Source organism: Scatophagus argus, chromosome 3 (assembly GCF_020382885.2).
Source record: "Scatophagus argus isolate fScaArg1 chromosome 3, fScaArg1.pri, whole genome shotgun sequence".
Lineage (NCBI taxonomy): Eukaryota > Metazoa > Chordata > Actinopteri > Scatophagidae > Scatophagus > Scatophagus argus.
This window is the reverse complement of record NC_058495.1, coordinates 23,995,763-24,013,712: the sequence shown is the minus strand read 5'-3', so window position 1 is coordinate 24,013,712 and position 17,950 is coordinate 23,995,763. Positions and strand designations below refer to the sequence as shown.

Below are 17,950 nucleotides of genomic sequence, written 5' to 3'. Positions count from 1 at the left end.
AAACACCGCTCACGTTAACTTTTGTACAATTTAGAGAGATTTGCGTTTTCAGTTAAGGCTCCTACAGACTGCAACATCCCCGAGTCAGTGACAGCAATGAAAGACGTATTATCAAGTTGCCAGGGTAAGCCAGCCAGACCGGAAACTGTGTGATTTGGCCTGTAAAATAAAAGCATAAAAACGTTTCACTGAAGCTTAGTTCGGCCTATGCAAATAAAACACAATCATAAAGTATGGATATGAATAGAAAATAAGACCAAACCTTTAATAATCTCTGTGAGGTTTAGATTTGTTGTGCAGGGGTAGATACAGTTGTATTGACTCTGCTTGATATTCACTTGCTACAATCAGGTACATTGTATGTGCTCAGAGATTTTCTTATGATATGCTGATTACAAATCTTTTAAAATATATTTACAACGCTGTGAAGACAGTTTTTATTATTTCGCTTATACTTAACTGACATCTTCTATAACTAGTGACTGAAAAGTCAAAATGCCCCAGTAAAGGAAAATTGAACTGACTGAACCCCTAGTACTTTTATTTTGAAACTGGTGACCGGATAGTTTTGCCTCACGCTGTCAGATTTGACGCTAACCGGCTGTACCGGAAACAAACAATGAATTCGGATTTGAACGATCTTACGTGTCATTTCCGAAGTGATTTCTAAATCTCCTGGAGACTTTGGGTGAACTAACCCTTGTAAGTTTTCACCCTCATTATTCACTTCCACGCAGACTAAAGACAGGGGCGGAATGCTACCTAGCTAGTTAGCAGGCAGCTTGTGGTTAACTGCTTTTAAGTCAGAAATAAGTTAGCTAGTTTGGCTAACGTGAGTTAGCTACAATCACTGTAAGTTCGTTTGTAATAGAATTCAGAACATTAGGACAGTCTGTATTTACCTCCGGGTTCATAACTTACAGCCTATACGCACGTCTTGTCCATATATAAATGTACACCATTAATTGGAGAGAAAATACTGTATCACTGAGGCTTTGACAGCCCAGTTAGCTGCTGGTGATGTGCCGAAAATAGCACCTGTTCAGTCTGTGCGACTCCCTCAGTGTTAACAGTTTTAACGTGTTGCTCTTTTGATGACACTGTAGAGAAAATAAGACATGTACACAACAGTAAAGTACAGCCACACGTCCTTAAAGAATGGATGAACTCATGTGATCTCAGGCGAAACTATGACTAACTTCCTGAAGGCGGTTCATTAGGAGGACACGGTTTTTGTCTCTAATGGGATCATCTGAATGTTTTAAGACTTTTGAACGAATCGTTAGAATTCTGAAGCGTGAAATATGCAAATTGTTTTACAGCAGCGACATTTTTTGTTTGTTTTTGACATCATGTTCAGACTTGTCACGGATATAATAAACTTACACAATGATCTTCAGGTTTAACAAGTTTAGCAGCCTGATGATGTGTCAGTTGACCCACACAAGGATGCAGACTGATAGCTGTAATATTTGATGATCATCTTTGTTTTAATTCACCTCAGTAGCGCCTCCCTTGGGTCAAAATGTGAACTTAACACACTGCTGATCAGCTAATGTAGCAGGTTAAAGGACAAACCTTGTGTTTTTAATGTCCAAATGTTCTCTGATTATAGGACATGTAAACACCCAGCGATAAATGGAAAAACCCAGATTATTACTTAACAAAGCTCCTCTGAAGACCTCCTCTTGTAACCAGTCGATCGCAAAGACATTTCATCTGTTACTCTTTTTGTAAAACATGAGCAAAATGTTGACATGTCATTTTGAATGAATATTTAAAAAGCTACTGGAAAGAACCATCAGACCATCAGTATATACCAATAAAACTGTTAGGCAAATGACATTGTTTAGTCCACAAGCCTTGACTACTAGTAAGTTGAGCAAATACCAAAGGAATACATTTGTAAGTTCTGTGCAACACTTTTGTCTTGCATGTTGTAATCATAATTTGAGCTTTTAGAGGCAGTCATCAGCCCTCAAAGTGATGAACAAGTTTTTGTCACGGGGTTGTCCAGATGTTACAGAGAAAGATATTTGAGATTGACAGTATGTCACCGAAGGTTGTCGCATTTGCTGTTGCATTAAGGCTGCTTTTGGAAATCGTCCTCAGCTGTGGTCACCCTGCTAACGGTTGCTAACGACAGAAACATGAAGGCTTTGATCCTAGTGGGGGGGTACGGGACCCGGCTGCGACCGCTCACCTTGAGCGTCCCCAAACCGCTGGTGGAATTCTGCAACAAACCCATCCTGCTGCACCAGGTGGAGGCACTGGTCAAGGTATGGAGGAGGTGGGGTTCAGTGAGCGTCACAGTCAGAAGGGGGATTTAACTGCACTGCTGACTCTCTTTCTGTCTTGCTGTCTTTATCTGTATGTGCGAGCAGGCTGGGGTGGACCATGTGGTTCTGGCGGTGAGCTACATGTCAGAGCTGCTGGAGAGAGAGATGAGAGTCCAGGAGCAGAGAGTGAGTACAACAAGCCATCCCTCTGACACACACTGATACAGCTGCGATGCACATCAACATACGTAACACGCACTGGACGTTTGAATTTTGTACAGGATCACTGCAACGGATCAGTCTCTTCATTTTCCTGCACTTTCCTGAAGGGACAATTACAAATCTCACACACACACAAACCCACAGGGGTGTTAAGTCATACAGAAAGTTTTTGTTTAGTTGAGTTCTGCCTCCACCACATTACAATAGAGGTGGTTCTAACTTAATCTGATACATCTTTTCAGCATGGACATATTTGTGCAGCTCCAAATGCTTGATTGTCAGTGTGTGATGTGCAGCATATTGAATACACGTCACAATGTTCCTCTAGTTGTTCTCTTTATCGAAAAAAGTGATCAGTCCGCAGCATCCTGAATTCTTCACTGTTTTTCTCCTCAGCTTGGGATTCGTATCTCTCTGTCTCATGAGAGGGAGCCTCTGGGAACTGGTGAGTTTCTCTTCACTGTCTTCTCACTGTATGTATCATCATATCGCCCAACCTTAACACAGGATAGACTGCTGGAATCGTTGCACTTTATACATTAATATTAGTTGCAAGAGAATTATCTTAGTTTTGTCTGTATTTATCTGAAGCTCGTTTAGGTACATCTAGTCATTTGCATAGGATTGTGGAGAGGATTTATGAATCTGTGATTCTAGAGAATTGAATTATTTTGCATTATTTTACTGCTTGGAAACATGTAAATGCTAAATAAAAGAGGATCAAGGATTGATCCTTGGGGAACAGCACACAGCATGTTAGCCCTGCAAGGTTTCAGCCACAAGAATATTTGTGAGGTCAGCCATTGATGTTGAATGATCAGGTGTGGCTCCCAGAGGTGTTGGATGGGGCTGACGTCTGGACAGTGTGGGTAAAAATGGGATAAAAAGTGACCGACTGTAAACTGTTGCCACAAAGTTGCGAATGCAGTATTGATTGTATTATAATTGTATGCAGTTCCATTAGGATTTTCCTTCATGGAAACGCCCAAACTAAACCTAGGGCTGTCCACATACTTTTGGCCATGCCCTGTAGTCTCTGACCCGGTGATAGGACGACAACCCAGTTTCCTCGTATGTGTAGATGCAGTGTATTTCTGAGTGAAAGCTTGATATAAGTGATACAAATTTGAAATAATGAGCAGTTAACGTGTGTGTTTGTGTGCAGCGGGCCCCCTGGCGCTGGCTCGGGAGCTGCTGAACATCGACAACGAGCCGTTCTTCGTCCTCAACTCGGACGTCATCTGCGATTTCCCTTTCAAAGACCTGCTGCAGTTCCACCGCAACCACGGCAAGGAGGGAACCATCGTGGTGAGAAATACCGAGACGGCACAGGCCGACAGCTGCTGCTTTGAGCTGTCGACGTTCGACTGCTGTGAGAGAATCAGGCTGAAATCTTTCCACCAACAGATAATTCAGACCAAAGACAGTGGAGGATAATTTTATCTAGATTTAGAGATTTAGAGTTAAAAGGGACAATGGATTAATAATCATAATAACAATAATAATGATAACAATAAAAATTATTATATATTAGTTTTACTTTTTATACTAAAGACCATTTGTATTATTGCTTTTAGTTTTCCTAGTTTATCACATTAACTTTTCATTTAAGATGCATGATTTTTGTTTTGTTTTTTTTTTTTAAAACTAAAGTTTTGATGTAAGACTGAGTATTCAAGGCTGGTGTGTGTGTGTGTGTGTGTGTGTGCGTGCAGGTAACGCGGGTGGAGGAGCCCTCCAAGTACGGCGTGGTGGTGTTTGAGGCCGACAGCGGCAGGATTCATCGCTTCGTAGAGAAACCTCAGGTCTTTGTGTCCAACAAGATCAACGCAGGCATGTACATCTTCAATCCCAGCATGCTCAGCAGAATCCAGGTGACTGACACACACACACACACACACACACACACACACTCACACACACAGACATACACACCTTAAAAAGGTTGTGATAAAGTTATGAGTAAAAGTGCTCTTCAGTAAAGTGTTTGTTGTTCACTGCTAAATATTTCTATATGCTCATATGTAGCTGGTATTTAATTGTGTGTGTGTGTGTGTGTGTGTGTGTGTGCAGCTGAGACCAACATCTATAGAGAAAGAGATATTTCCTGTCATGGCGGAGGAGGGACAGCTGTACGCCATGGAGCTGCAGGGTAACTATTACTACTACTGCAAATCTACAGCACAAATCTTATTGTACACAAGTCAAGTATCTTTTGTTTATGGATGCAACTGACAAATTAAAAATGTCAGAAAACATTTCATATTTCACAAGCATGTAGAACAGAAAACCAGCAAAATCTCAGCCTTTGAAACCAGAGAACTGATGGATTTTTGTTTGATAAATGACTGAACTGAAAAAGTTTCTTATCAAAATTGTTGACAAATTTCTGTTAACGGGTTCAGCACTCATTATGCATACAAGTGATGATCATTCTGGTTTATTACAAATAACAGGGTGACAGCAGTAAGAAGAAGTCAGACAGACTGGTAAGCAGGAGCGGCCAGGTGATCAGACAGGTTAAACCACTGAATCAAAACCACAAAATCAAACTGAACCTGAAGTGTTGTGCCTTATGGTTCAGGGAATGTGTATGCAAACATCTTCCTTAATTTTAGTGTTCATGTTTGTTTTTGCTCCCAACTGCTCCTGACCAAGAAACATTTTTACATTTTCATTTCTGTACAGATGAAACAAACAAGATGCAACAGATTAATTAGTGACTTTTCGAGGTGCTGGCAGGTGCATTTTATTACCTTTTCACTGAGCCTTCGCTTTCTTCTGTTTCCCTGTCTTTATTCTACGGTTAGTTAGCCGGCATAGCCAGTATCTTACAGACCGAAAGGGATATTGAACTGAAAACAAATGAACAAATGTGTCCCAAAACCTTTTCTTTAAATGATGATTTATTTTATTTAGCTAAGAACCACTGTGTTAACGTGATGACAGTGTATATTGTGGGAAGTTGACTCATGTGCTCGTTCTGCTCTCACAGCTCACAGCTCTACCAGACGTAAGTTTTTTGGGCTTTTCTTCACAGCCGAACTCATGTCGTCCTGGAGAGGAATCGGAGAGGAAGCACCGACACCAGCAAAAAATTATGTCTGGCAAATGTCCTTCATCCATTGACAGGCTGAACTTGGTAGCATTCAGATAAAATAACAATAAATCAGAACCAAGCATGTTCCAAATCAGTAGGATGAATCTGGAATCGGTGCGTCTCTAAATCCTCATCCCTCTCCGGAGGCGGTCAGCTTTGTCTGAGGTAGTGCAAACATCTAGCTGAGCAGTCAAACCCCCCTCCCGTTCTGTAGTCCAGGCAAGCGGACTGGTCCGAGTCAGTGATTCTGGTCCAGGTCGTAGTGGCTTCCCTCAGAAAACTTTATGAATCTGCGGTGAAACACTGAACAGCTTTCTCCTTGTTAAACAGCAGACATCGACTTCCTGTCATGTGACCTTGTGCTTCAGTGTCTCACCTGTTGCAGATCACAAGGAATCTCCTGTTTTGTGTCCTTTATTCCATCAGAACTATCTGCTCTCACTGTCTGTATCTCTGTATCCTGTCTCTCTGCAGGTTTCTGGATGGACATCGGTCAGCCGAAAGACTTCCTGACAGGGATGTGCATGTACCTTCAGTCAGTACGACAGCACGCTCCTGACAGACTACGCACAGGTCCGGGTTTCCTCGGCAACGTTTTGGTGGTGAGTTCAGCTCGTTGGTACTACATGTCACATATGTAAACTGATGTAAGCTGCACTCAACAGCAATAATCCTCCGTCTTCACTCTGCTCTGTAGGACCCGACGGCACAGATTGGGGAGAACTGCACCATCGGCCCGAACGTCACCATCGGTGCCGGCGTGGTTGTGGAGGACGGCGTGAGGATAAAACGCTGCACGGTGCTGAAGGGAGCGCGGGTTCGATCGCACTCCTGGCTGGAGAGCTGCATCGTGGGGTGGAGCTCCTCGGTTGGCCAGTGGGTGAGTACTGGACTGAGGCCACCAACATTTTCCAAGCAAAGATCATTTGAACAAACAAATGTGGTGGCTGATTCATGTGTGTAAAATCACAAAAAAGTGAAATCTTCACGTTGATTACAGTGTCATGCAGAGTTTTTACAGCTTGTTTACTTCAGTGTCCACATTGGCTACAGTCTCATCACACATTGTAGATCCTTGTTGCGATTGTTGTCAGCTCTGATGATGACTTTGGGTCAATCTGTTGTCTGTCAGGTTCGCATGGAGAATGTGACGGTGTTGGGTGAGGATGTGATCGTGCAAGACGAGCTTTACCTGAACGGTGCCAACGTCCTGCCTCACAAGTCCATCAACGAGTCGGTCCCAGAGCCACGAATCATCATGTAGCGCCGGATGGAGCAGGATCGAACAGGACTGAACATCCACACTGTGCCAGAGAAAGAGGCGAGAGGATAGAAGGAGGAAGAGGAGGAGAGAAAAAGGAACAAAAGAGGTTTTTTTTCCCTCGTTTTGTAATTAATTTGGACTCATTTTTAGCCCTGCTTGGCTGCACCATCCATCAGTCTGAAACGATGAGCTTGTGATCTGTCTAAAAGCAGCCTTACCCGTCAGCAAGGTTTATGCTTTTGTCAGAGCTGCAGGTATCAATCATCAAACGCTAATGTCCTGAATGTGGTGGATGGCTAATGTCTCACATGAACACTGCTTTAATAGAGAAAAGGCGAGGGAGGCGGTTTGTGTACCTGGACTGGTCGTGTGTCAGGTGGTGGAGGAATAATGTGAAGTGTATTTGTTGGGGGTTGGGGCTTAGAGAGCGATATGAACACACTGCTGTTTAAATTCACTATGCATTTACATTTCCTGGACAGCTACAGAGTATCAGCGAGCTCATCTTCTGTAGCAGAGACTGGAATCGTGACTGATGACTCTTGAGATTTGTGTGATGGCATTTTAAACAAAATGCAGTATTGGTTGAATGGATTGATTTTTGGCCTCTCGGGGTCAGCAGAACTTAACACTGTAAACACAACACCTTAAAAAGTCATTTGGCGAATGTTTTAGCTGATGAATGTAATGTGCAGTTAAAGAGGTATCAAGTATGTCTCGCTGCCTTGGTAAACTTGATCTGTTCTCTGTTTTTATCATGAAAATGGTACGCTTCAATGCCAAACTGGTTACTGCTGAACAACATGTAGCAGACTTTTTTATAACAAGCTGCAGTTTATCAAGTTCGTTTACACGTATTTGAGCCAGATGTTCAGGCTGCATGTGGGATGTTCTGCTTTGCAGTAATGTCTTGTTTAGTGTTACTTAAAGAGTACCTTAATGCTCCCTGAAAATCTTGTTTGTGCTGACCTCCAGTGGTTAAACTCACTCACCGTGCCACAGTGACGTACAGGTGCACTCCAGGACTGCGTGACATCACTATCAGGTGTGATTACAGGTGCAACAGAAGTGAAACGGCAGCGAAGCAATGCTTTTCAGCCTGCTGTTATGTTGCTCTTTAAAGACAGTTTGTAATGAAATATTTCGGATCCTCTGATCACCATCCTGATGGGAATGTCCAAAAAAATCTTTATCAGACGCTTGATGAATATCAGTCTACAAACTGACAAACCCTGTTCTTTACAATATAGTTTGATGGATGAAAAATGGAAAAACGTCTTTTCTCTTCCTAAATCTTCACTACAGGGGCTAAAAATCTAAATTTGATCCCAGTGGTGGCGCTAGAATTAAGTTCATGTCCACTAAATCAAAAGTATTTATCTTGTGTATCTTTTTGTGTATTATGGCCATTTTTGGACTTTTCAGACTCTGTTGTCAGTCTCAGCTGTACATCACCTACCTTCCTTTGGCATATGGAACAACTGGACGTTAACCTGCTGATGTTATCAGGTAACGTTTAGCATCTTAGCACGTCATTTTAGTTTATCTCAAGCCGCGGCTGGTCGGAGGTCGGTCTTAACTTTTAGTAGTAACATGCCATGAACTGAACTGTGGGACAAGTGAAAACTTTGACTTGTTAGCAACATGAAGATGAAAATTCACAGGATCACCAGTCATTGGGACTCATCCTCTGGTGATCATAAATTTCGGAACAAAATTTCATGGCAATCCTTCCAAAAAATTGCAGAGAAATCTCGCTCTCTCTTTCACTGACTGAGGTGGCCAAATTGAACATTTAGCACCGACATTTTGAACATGAGGTATTTAAATAAAGGGAAGAGTCGGTCGAAGGTCGACCTCACTCCTACTCAAATGAATGAGCCCCAGTGTTTGATTTGTGTCAGCCTTGTTGTAAAAACATTTTAACGCTCAACAGGGGCAATATTAAATCAACAGACGCCTGGTGGAGTGAAAGAAAACCTCCACAGGTGAGGTGTCCATTTGACTTGTCCTTACTGACCACAAACACATGCAGTGAGTGATGTCAGGTGTCTTTGTCTGTCCAGATCCGCTGGTCCTTCATCAGAGTGCAGTGGTTCCATGTTGTTATGCAGTTAGTGATTAACAGTATTGAGAGTGACGGACGTGTTAAGACTTTGACTGCGTCTGAATGAATGAAGTCAATTCTTGTAATGAAGTCTTTTTTAAGAGAATAATATAATCTAGCCGAGCACATTAACGTCTCGTCTCGTTCTTTTCTTACCCTGAAGAGTCACTCCACTAATTTTGCATATGCGTATCCGTTTTCTGGTCATGTTTAGTTCTGTGCAGCCTCTCAAAGTGAGTTCCAAACTCTAAAAATTCACGTGAACAGCAACTCTCAGCTCAGAAAAGATATTCTTTAGCGTTAGCCCTGATAAATACAACACATATGACTTAAAAGTTCATGAACACACCACAGACGGAAGAACAGCTTCCTATGCACATCATTTTATTTGACAATATCCTGTTTATATCAAATATCAATTTTTAATATCAAAAATCAGCACTGATATTCAGTATTGGAAGAGCTCGACAACATGGATACATACAGACTGTAGCTGCATCATCTCATTGTTATGCAAGGCAGAACATCAGAGAAAGAAGAACAGTATGAGAATCAAAATCAATAATCTAAATCTGTTATCCCTGCCCCCACCCCCCAGTCACTGTAGGAATAGCAACTGATACCTGCCACAAAGACAATTAAAAAGTTTCTTGTCTTCCAGGTTTACTTTCTGGTTGTGCAGCCCTCACAATATGCACAGTGGTGTTTTTTCTGCTAGGCCTATTAACTTTACATTGTGATAATAAGAGTTTTAAATTGGTTGATAAAAAGATGGTAAAAGGAGTCATAATTGATGTTGTTTGCAGTTCCAGATTCATAGGCCGGCTTTTGGTACCACATTGAAATTTTTTGCTGCAGTATGAATATTAATATATTATCCATTTCTGCTCCAACATGTACATATATACATACAACATGTTGTCATGTCTACATACAACATGTTTCATATAGACAAAAAGTTTATGAATTTCAGTTTTCATAAAAAAATTTTTGTTTCCAACCAGTAGATGATGACTTTTCCTTTTCAAGATAATTATCCATCCATTTTCTATACCGCTTATCCGTCAGGGTCGCGGGGGAGCTGGAGCCTATCCCAGCTGACTACGGGCGAGAGGCGGGGTACACCCTGGACTGGTCGCCAGTCAATCGCAGGGCCAACACACAAAGACAAACAACCACACACTCTCACACCTAGGGGCAATTTAGAGTAGCCAATTAACCTAATGTGCATGTTTTTGGTATTGTGGGAGGAAGCCGGAGAACCCGGAGAAAACCCACGCAGGCACAGGGAGAACATGCAAACTCCACATAGAAGGGCCCAGACCGGGATTCGAACCTGGAACCCTCTTGCTATGAGGCGACAGTGCTAACCACTGCACCACCGTGCCGCCCCAAGATAATTATATATACCATATTGAGGAAAGACTGGAAACCAGACCAGGGGCCTGCTGAAACTGTCGGCTGTTCCACTGTGACAGAGTCACTGGTAAGATGGTCATCATACGTTCATTTAGGGAGCCATATTTTCCAGAATCCAGTCAGTATTATTTCCTTTCTCTGGACAGACTCCTGTACCACACCCAGAGCCCAACACTGTTCATCCATAACCTCAGCATCCCAGCAGTGAGTCCCTGAGTTAAAACCCTCAGAGCCCAGGACAACACGATACAAATCAAACCTCTCAGGGTTTTCAGGAAGCTCCAGAAGACTCCAGATCCTTTGTGACGTATTGTGTGATCATGTTGTGAATGCAGAAGAACAGGAAATATCCAGGATGTTCATTCAGTTACAGACATTTGTCCTGTGCTGAACATCTTTGGATATATGGACAAAAAGTTCAAGCAATTTCAAATTTCATAAAAAATTTTTGTTTCCAACCAGTTTAAAAGCCAAAAGATGGCTTTTCTTAACCTGACAATAACTATATATAGCATGTTGAACTAAGACCAGTGTTTGGATCCAGAATCACAGGAGTGTAGGAGACCATCTCCCTCATCTTGTTCCAGATGTTGAAGGTCAGGTTGCCCAGGTGTTTGGCCACGTCTATCAGAGCTCCTGAGACCAGCTCTGGATCATCCAGCAGGGGGCGCTGCTGGACTCTTTTCACTGCTGCCTTGTAGTTCTGTAGGAATGAGACGTCTTCAGCTCTCAGCTCGTCCTCTGTGGTTCTGATTGTGTCTGAAAGAGCTGCTATCTCTCTGCTCAGAGCCTCAATCTTCTCCTTCATCATCTGACTCTTCTGCTCCTCTTCCTCCCTCAGAGCAGTGATCCTGGCCTCCTCTTCATCTTGTAGAAACTGGTGAAGCTTCTTAAACTGCTCCTTAATCTGCCTCTCTGTGTGTTGGGCCTGGACTTTAATGTGTTCTGCTGTTTGATCACAGTTTCCTTTAACACGTTCAAAGACCTTCAGTTTCTCCTGTAAAGGCTTCAGGCTTTTTTGGAGCGTCTTTCTGTAATCCTGTGCAGCTTCACCAACTGGTCTGAGATATGAATTCTTGGAGCTGGTAAAGTGACACATTGTCCTGTTTCATAGATTATTAGTTTTGGTGACCTGTCTGACGTGGTTCCTGAATCCCACCACTAACATGAGTGTGTGTTTTCTGATTTATTTAATTATCTGTAGTCGGCCCACTTTTGTTGAAATGCATCAGGGCTGCCACTGATTTTGTTCATACATGGCTGTGGTGATATTCACTTATTTGTTAAATATTATTTATTCTTTCCTACACAGGTGAGACTTGATGTCATTTAGAATTAGCTGAAGAAGAAAATCGACACATATGTTGTATCATTTAGGCAGTCATCCACAATGTATTGGACTGGCTGCTATTAGCTTCATTTTGGCAGCAGCAAATTCTCATAAATGAAAAGCGGAAACTGGGGAGGGTTTAACATTTTCACTTTAAAAAGATTAATTGATTAACAAAATGGTTGGCAAATTGCTGCAACTCTAAAAGTTTAATGTACTTTAAGTTGTTTTTTTTTTTTTAACAAAATCACAAATTCATAAACAAAATGCAAAAACAATTCCAGCATCCACCAACACTGAGAATGATTTTGCTTTCACTTCCAAAGATTGAAGGAAAAAAATCTATTTAAAACAATTCAAAACACACAGTAACACCCAGCAAGCTGCTCTGCTGTCAACTCCACATCGTTTGTGACGTATTGTGTGATCATGTTGTGAATGCAGAAGAACAGGAAATATCCAGGATGTTCATTCAGTTACAGACATTTGTCCTGTGCTGAACACCTTTGGATGTATGGACAAAATGTTCAAGCAATTTCACATTTCATAAAAGATTTTTGTTTCCAACAAGTTTAGATGCCAAAAGATGACTTTTCTTAACCTGACAATAACTATATATAGCATGTCGAACTAAGACCGCAAACCAGACCAGAAGCCTTTTGACACAGTCGGCTGTTCCACTGTTACAGAGACTGTCACTGGTAATATCTTCATTGAAAGTTTTTTATTCGTACCAATGTATGGAAACACCCTGTCACTGAAAGTGTGTTTGAAGGTGTGTATGTGTGTGTTTGCATCGAGATCATAAAATGACAGTTTTCTTTTGTCAAAGTCCAGACAAACTCTGATCTTCTTAAGGTTTTTCACTGGGAGAACTTTAGATGGAAGTGGTGGAGACTCTGCTGTGTATTTTCCATCGGAGAGACAAATTTCCCAGAATCCAGTCAGTATTTTTTCCTTTCTCTGGACAGACTCCTGCATCACTCCCAGAGCCCAATATTGTTCATCCACAACCTCAGCATCCCAGCAGTGAGTCCCTGAGTTAAAACCCTCAGAGCCCAGGACAACACCATGAAGCTCAAACCTCTCTGGGTTTTCAGGAAGCTTCTGTTTCTCTCCATGTCTCACACTGGTCAGATCTTCAGACAGGATGAGTTCTGGATGAGCAGTGTTTGGATCCAGAATCACAGGAGTGTAGGAGACCATCTCCCTCATCTTGTTCCAGATGTTGAAGGTCAGGTTGCCCAGGTGTTTGGCCACGTCTATCAGAGCTCCTGAGATGAGCTCTGGATCATCCAGCAGGGGGCGCTGCTGGACTCTTTTCACTGCTGCCTTGTAGTTCTGTAGGAATGAGACGTCTTCAGCTCTCAGCTCGTCCTCTGTGGTTCTGATTGTGTCTGAAAGAGCTGCTATCTCTCTGCTCAGAGCCTCAGTCTTCTCCTTCATCATCTGACTCTTCTGCTCCTCTTCCTTCCTCAGAGTAGTGATCCTGGCCTCCTCTTCCTCTTGCAGAAACTGGTGAAGCTTCTTAAACTGCTCCTTAATCTGCCTCTCTGTGTGTTGGCCCTGGACTTTAATGTGTTCTGCTGTTTGATCACAGTTTCCTTTAACACGTTCAAAGACCTTCAGTTTCTCCTGTAAAGGCTTCAGGCTTTTTTGGAGCGTCTTTCTGTAATCCTGTGCAGCTTCACCAACTGGTCTGAATCTGTGGTTGGTGTGTGTTTCAGAATCTCTGCAGATGACACACACTGGTTGCAGGTGGTCCAGACAGAAGAGTTTGAGTTTCTCAGAGTGCAGACTGCAGAGAACCTCAGACTTTACTGAAGCCCTCTGATCTCTCTTCAGTAAGAAGGTCTCACACAGGTTCTTTAATGCCAGGTTACGAGGTGGATCACTCGTCAAAGGTATTTCCTTACAAACTGGACACTCCTGCACAGGTTTCTCTCTCCACCAGGCCTGCAGACAGTCTTTGCAGAAGCTGTGGCTGCACGACAGGACAACAGGATCTTTAAAGATGTCCTGACAGATTGGACAGGAGAGATCCTCTTCTGACTGAGAAAACATTTGTCTCTGAGTGAAACTCGAAACACAGCAGGAAGACAGGAATCGGCCCGACAGGATCAGTCAAGACAGTTGAAAGTTTTGCTTTCAGTTTGTTTCGTAGCTCCTCTTGATAATATCTCCCGTTTATAATGTGGTATCAGCAGTATTCCAGTACTGCAGTAATCCCAGAACTTTCTCCTACCTGTGGTCTGTCTCTGTGGAGTTTGGTCTGCTGGTGAATATTTGTTGAGTCCTGCATCTGTAGAAAAATAAAGTAACTACCTGTGGAGACACATCCTGTGCTTCACTACACTTTTCCTCCTCTTCTTGTTCTTCTCCTCCTCCTTCCATATCACCACATCTTTTACATAAGACTACCATGTCCTATAGCGCCCCCAGTGGGTTTGAGTTCAAGAAGAAACCAAACGTCTCGGTGAAGCCTGTCAAACTGTGGCCTCACGACAATCAACATAAAAGATAAAAACATAATTTAAATGAAACAACAGTTAGCTAAAGATGGAGTTCTAGTGTAGCTAATGATACCAGCTAACAGGGTTTATGAATTCTTGGAGCTGGTAAAGTGACACATTGTCCTGTTTCATAGATTTTTAGTTTTGGTGACCTGTCTGACGTGGTTCCTGAATCACACCACTAACATGAGTGTGTGTTTTCTGATTTATTTAATTATCTGTAGTCGGCCCACTTTTGTTGAAATGGGTCAGGTCTGCCACTGATTTTGTTCATTCATGGCTGTGGTGATATTCATTTAATTGTTAAATATTATTTATTCTTTCCTACACAGGTGAGACTTGATGGGGTTTACAGTTAGCTGAAGAAGAAAATCGACACATACGTTGTATCATTTAGGCAGTCATCCACAATGTGTTGGCATATCGTGGAAGAAGTATTCAGGACATTTATGGAAGTAAACGTGACAAAACTGTTGGAATATTGTTGGAATGCTGTCCATCTCTGCCCTGTTTGGTCCTGTTTGGTCCTACCTGGTTCTGTTTAGCCCAGTTACCTTGACCAGCAGTTATCAGCCTCGTTTGGGTCCTGCCAGGCTCCACCTCTTCATGGCTCTGTCTATACTCTGCTGGTTTTAGCGTTCCTGGTCCTGTCTTTCCCAGTTGCCCTGACTGGCTGCTATTAGCTCCATTTTGGCAGCAGCAAATTCTCACAAATGAAAAGCTGAAACTGGGGAGGGTTTAACATTTTCACTTTAAAAAGATTAATTGATTAACAAAATGGTTGGCAAATTACTGCAGCACTAAAGTTTTTTTTTTTTTTTTTTACAAAATCACAAATTCCAAAACAAAATGCAAAAACAATTCCAGCATCCACCAACACTGAGAATGATTTTGCTTTCACTTACAAAGATTGAAGGAAAAATCTATTTAAAACAATTCAAAACACACAGTAACACCCAGCAAGCTGCTCTGCTGTCAACTCCACATCGTTTGTGACGTATTGTGTGATCATGTTGTGAATGCAGAAGAACAGGAAATATCCAGGATGTTCATTCAGTTACAGACATTTGTCCTGTGCTGAACATCTTTGGATATAAAAGGACAAAAAGTTCAAGCTATTTCAAATTTCATAAAAGATTTTTGTTTCCAACCAGTTTAGAAGCCAAAAGATGACTTTTCTTAACCTGACAATAACTATATATAGCATGTCGAACTAAGACCGGAAACCAGACCAGAAGCCTTTTGACACAGTCGGCTGTTCCACTGTTACAGAGACTGTCACTGGTAATATCTTTATTGAAAGTTTTTTATTCGTACCAATGTATGGAAACACCCTGTCACTGAAAGTGTGTTTGAAGGTGTGTATGTGTGTGTTTGCATCGAGATCATAAAATGACAGTTTTCCTTTGTCAAAGTCCAGACAAACTCTGATCTTCTTGAGGTTTTTCACCGGGAGAACTTTAGATGGAAGTGGTGGAGACTCTGCTGTGTATTTTCCATCGGAGAGATAAATTTCCCAGAATCCAGTCAGTATTTTTTCCTTTCTCTGGACAGACTCCTGTACCACACCCAGAGCCCAAAACTGTTCATCCATAACCTCAGCATCCCAGCAGTGAGTCCCTGAGTTAAAACCCTCAGAGCCCAGGACAACACAATGAAACCCAAACCTCTCAGGGTTTTGAGGGAGTTTCTGTCTCAGTCCATGTCTCACACTGGTCAGATCTTGGGACAGGATAAGTTCTGGATGAGCAGTGTTTGGATCCAGAATCACAGGAGTGTAGGAGACCATCTCCTTCATCTTGTTCCAGATGTTGAAGGTCAGGTTGCCCAGGTGTTTGGCCACGTCTATCAGAGCTCCTGAGATGAGCTCTGGATCATCCAGCAGGGGGCGCTGCTGGACTCTTTTCACTGCTGCCTTGTAGTTCTGTAGGAATGAGACGTCTTCAGCTCTCAGCTCGTCCTCTGTGGTTCTGATTGTGTCTGAAAGAGCTGCTATCTCTCTGCTCAGAGCCTCAGTCTTCTCCTTCATCATCTGACTCTTCTGCTCCTCTTCCTTCCTCAGAGCAGTGATCCTGGCCTCCTCTTCCTCTTGTAGAAACTGGTGAAGCTTCTTAAACTGCTCCTTAATCTGCCTCTCTGTGTGTTGGCCCTGGACTTTAATGTGTTCTGCTGTTTGATCACAGTTTCCTTTAACACGTTCAAAGACCTTCAGTTTCTCCTGTAAAGGCTTCAGGCTCTTTTGGAGCGTCTTTCTGTAATCCTGTGCAGCTTCACCAACTGGTCTGAATCTGTGGTTGGTGTGTGTTTCAGAGTCTCTGCAGATGACACACACTGGTTGTTGGTGGTCCAGACAGAAGAGTTTGAGTTTCTCAGAGTGCAGACTGCAGAGAACCTCAGACTTTACTGAAGCCCTCTGATCTCTCTTCAGTAAGAAGGTCTCACACAGGTTCTTTAATGCCAGGTTACGAGGTGGATCACTCATCAAAGCTATTTCCTTACAAACTGGACACTCCTGTACAGGTTTCTCTCTCCACCAGGTCTGCAGACAGTCTCTGCAGAAGCTGTGGCTGCACGACAGGACAACAGGATCTTTAAAGATGTCATGACAGATTGGACAGGAGAGATCCTTTTCTGACTGAGAAAACATTTGTCTCTGAGTGAAACTCGAAACACAGCAGGAAGACAGGAATCGGCCCGACAGGATCAGTCAAGACAGTTGAAAGTTTTGCTTTCAGTTTGTTTCGTAGCTCCTCTTGATAATATCTCCCGTTTATAATGTGGTATCAGCAGTATTCCAGTACTGCAGTAATCCCAGAACTTTCTCCTACCTGTGGTCTGTCTCTGTGGAGTTTGGTCGGCTGGTGAATATTTTTTGAGTCCTGCATCTGTAGAAAAATAAATTAACTATCTGTGGAGACACATCCTGTGATTCACTACACTGTTCCTCCTCTTCTTGTTCCTCTTCTTCTCCTTTCACATCACCACATCTTTTACATAAGACTACCATGTTCTATAGTGCCCCCAGTGGGTTTGAGTTCAAGAAGAAACCAAAAGTCTCGGTGAAGCCTGTCAAACTCTGGCCTCACGACAATCAACATAAAAGATAAAAAACATAATTTAAATGAAACAACAGTTAGCCAAAGATGGAGTTCTTCTGTTATCTGAACATGGTGCTCCAGTGTTGCTAATGATACCAGCTAACAGGTTTTATGAATATAGTGTGCTGGTAAATGATTAGTTTTGGTGACTGAGCTGGCCCCTCTGTTTAGCCAACTTGCCTTGTCAAGGGGTTCTTAGCCTCATTTTAGTCCTGCCTGACTCCGTCCACCTTTTCGTGGCTGTGTTGGTGCTCTGCTGTTTTTAACACTGTTGGTCTTGTCTTGCACTGTCTTGCCCCTCTGGCTGGTATTAGTCCCATTTTATCCTGCCTGACTTTGTGAGTGTGGATGTCTTTTCCAGCCCTCTTGTTCCCTGCTGATACTGCTGGACTGTGTTTGGTTATGTATGGATCACTTTATTTCTCTTCTTGATCGGCCTTGATCTGTCCATCCCTGTTGGTCCAACTAGCTTTGTGTAGCCTATGTGGACTGCCTGGCTGTCTTCGACACCATTTGGTCCTGCCTGGCTGTGCTTAGCCCAGCTTGACCCAGCTTGGCTTTGTGGTCTACATTCTTTTAAGCCACACTCTAAAAAGCTGCAGAATCAGAAGAGGAGGA

The 17,950-nt window shown here is 42.6% G+C and overlaps 4 protein-coding genes across 5 annotated transcripts; 1 reads left to right on the top strand and 3 right to left on the bottom strand.

Annotated features, from left to right (window-relative positions):
• Positions 1–597: 597 nt before the first annotated feature.
• On the top strand, positions 598–9,104 carry gmppb (GDP-mannose pyrophosphorylase B). 2 transcript variants are annotated; one of them, XM_046384896.1, is made up of 10 exons: positions 598–702; positions 2,113–2,279; positions 2,385–2,465; positions 2,898–2,946; positions 3,667–3,809; positions 4,217–4,375; positions 4,575–4,653; positions 6,076–6,203; positions 6,299–6,481; positions 6,734–9,104. In XM_046384896.1, the coding sequence occupies exons 2-10, from the start codon at positions 2,151–2,153 to the stop codon at positions 6,863–6,865; spliced, it is 1,083 nt and encodes a 360-aa protein (XP_046240852.1). In that variant the 5' UTR covers positions 598–702; positions 2,113–2,150; the 3' UTR covers positions 6,866–9,104. The 2 variants fall into 2 exon arrangements, with proteins under 2 accessions (XP_046240852.1, XP_046240853.1); XM_046384897.1 differs by having other exon boundaries at positions 623–702; positions 2,147–2,279.
• Positions 9,105–10,353: 1,249 nt separating this feature from the next.
• Positions 10,354–11,527, bottom strand: LOC124057140 (E3 ubiquitin-protein ligase TRIM35-like). Its single transcript, XM_046385276.1, has 2 exons — positions 10,895–11,527; positions 10,354–10,701 (listed from the first exon to the last, which is right to left on the bottom strand). The coding sequence occupies exons 1-2, from the start codon at positions 11,488–11,490 to the stop codon at positions 10,479–10,481; spliced, it is 819 nt and encodes a 272-aa protein (XP_046241232.1). The 5' UTR covers positions 11,491–11,527; the 3' UTR covers positions 10,354–10,478.
• Positions 11,528–11,547: 20 nt separating this feature from the next.
• Positions 11,548–14,304, bottom strand: LOC124056933 (nuclear factor 7, ovary-like). The gene has a single exon (XM_046384888.1). The coding sequence runs from the start codon at positions 13,783–13,785 to the stop codon at positions 12,352–12,354; it is 1,434 nt and encodes a 477-aa protein (XP_046240844.1). The 5' UTR covers positions 13,786–14,304; the 3' UTR covers positions 11,548–12,351.
• A 1,112-nt stretch (positions 14,305–15,416) lies between these two features.
• Positions 15,417–17,158, bottom strand: LOC124056932 (nuclear factor 7, ovary-like). Its single transcript, XM_046384887.1, has one exon. It carries the CDS (start codon positions 16,879–16,881, stop codon positions 15,448–15,450), a length of 1,434 nt encoding a protein of 477 aa, XP_046240843.1. The 5' UTR covers positions 16,882–17,158; the 3' UTR covers positions 15,417–15,447.
• Between the last annotated feature and the right edge of the window lie 792 nt (positions 17,159–17,950).

What these genes read in the sequence shown, in the direction of transcription:
- LOC124056932 (XM_046384887.1), bottom strand. Translation starts at nt 16,881, where the DNA reads ATGTTTTCTCAGTCAGAAAAGGATCTCTCCTGTCCAATCTGTCATGAC.
- gmppb (XM_046384896.1), top strand. Translation starts at nt 2,151, where the DNA reads ATGAAGGCTTTGATCCTAGTGGGGGGGTACGGGACCCGGCTGCGACCG. An exon ending in GAGGGAGCCTCTGGGAACTG is followed by an intron (nt 2,947 to 3,666) that starts GTGAGTTTCTCT and finishes GTTTGTGTGCAG; the next exon opens with CGGGCCCCCTGGCGCTGGCT. An exon ending in TCCTCGGCAACGTTTTGGTG is followed by an intron (nt 6,204 to 6,298) that starts GTGAGTTCAGCT and finishes TCTGCTCTGTAG; the next exon opens with GACCCGACGGCACAGATTGG.
- LOC124056933 (XM_046384888.1), bottom strand. Translation starts at nt 13,785, where the DNA reads ATGTTTTCTCAGTCAGAAGAGGATCTCTCCTGTCCAATCTGTCAGGAC.
- LOC124057140 (XM_046385276.1), bottom strand. Translation starts at nt 11,490, where the DNA reads ATGTGTCACTTTACCAGCTCCAAGAATTCATATCTCAGACCAGTTGGT. An exon ending in AGTTCAACATGCTATATATA is followed by an intron (nt 10,702 to 10,894) that starts GTTATTGTCAGG and finishes ATGATCACACAA; the next exon opens with TACGTCACAAAGGATCTGGA.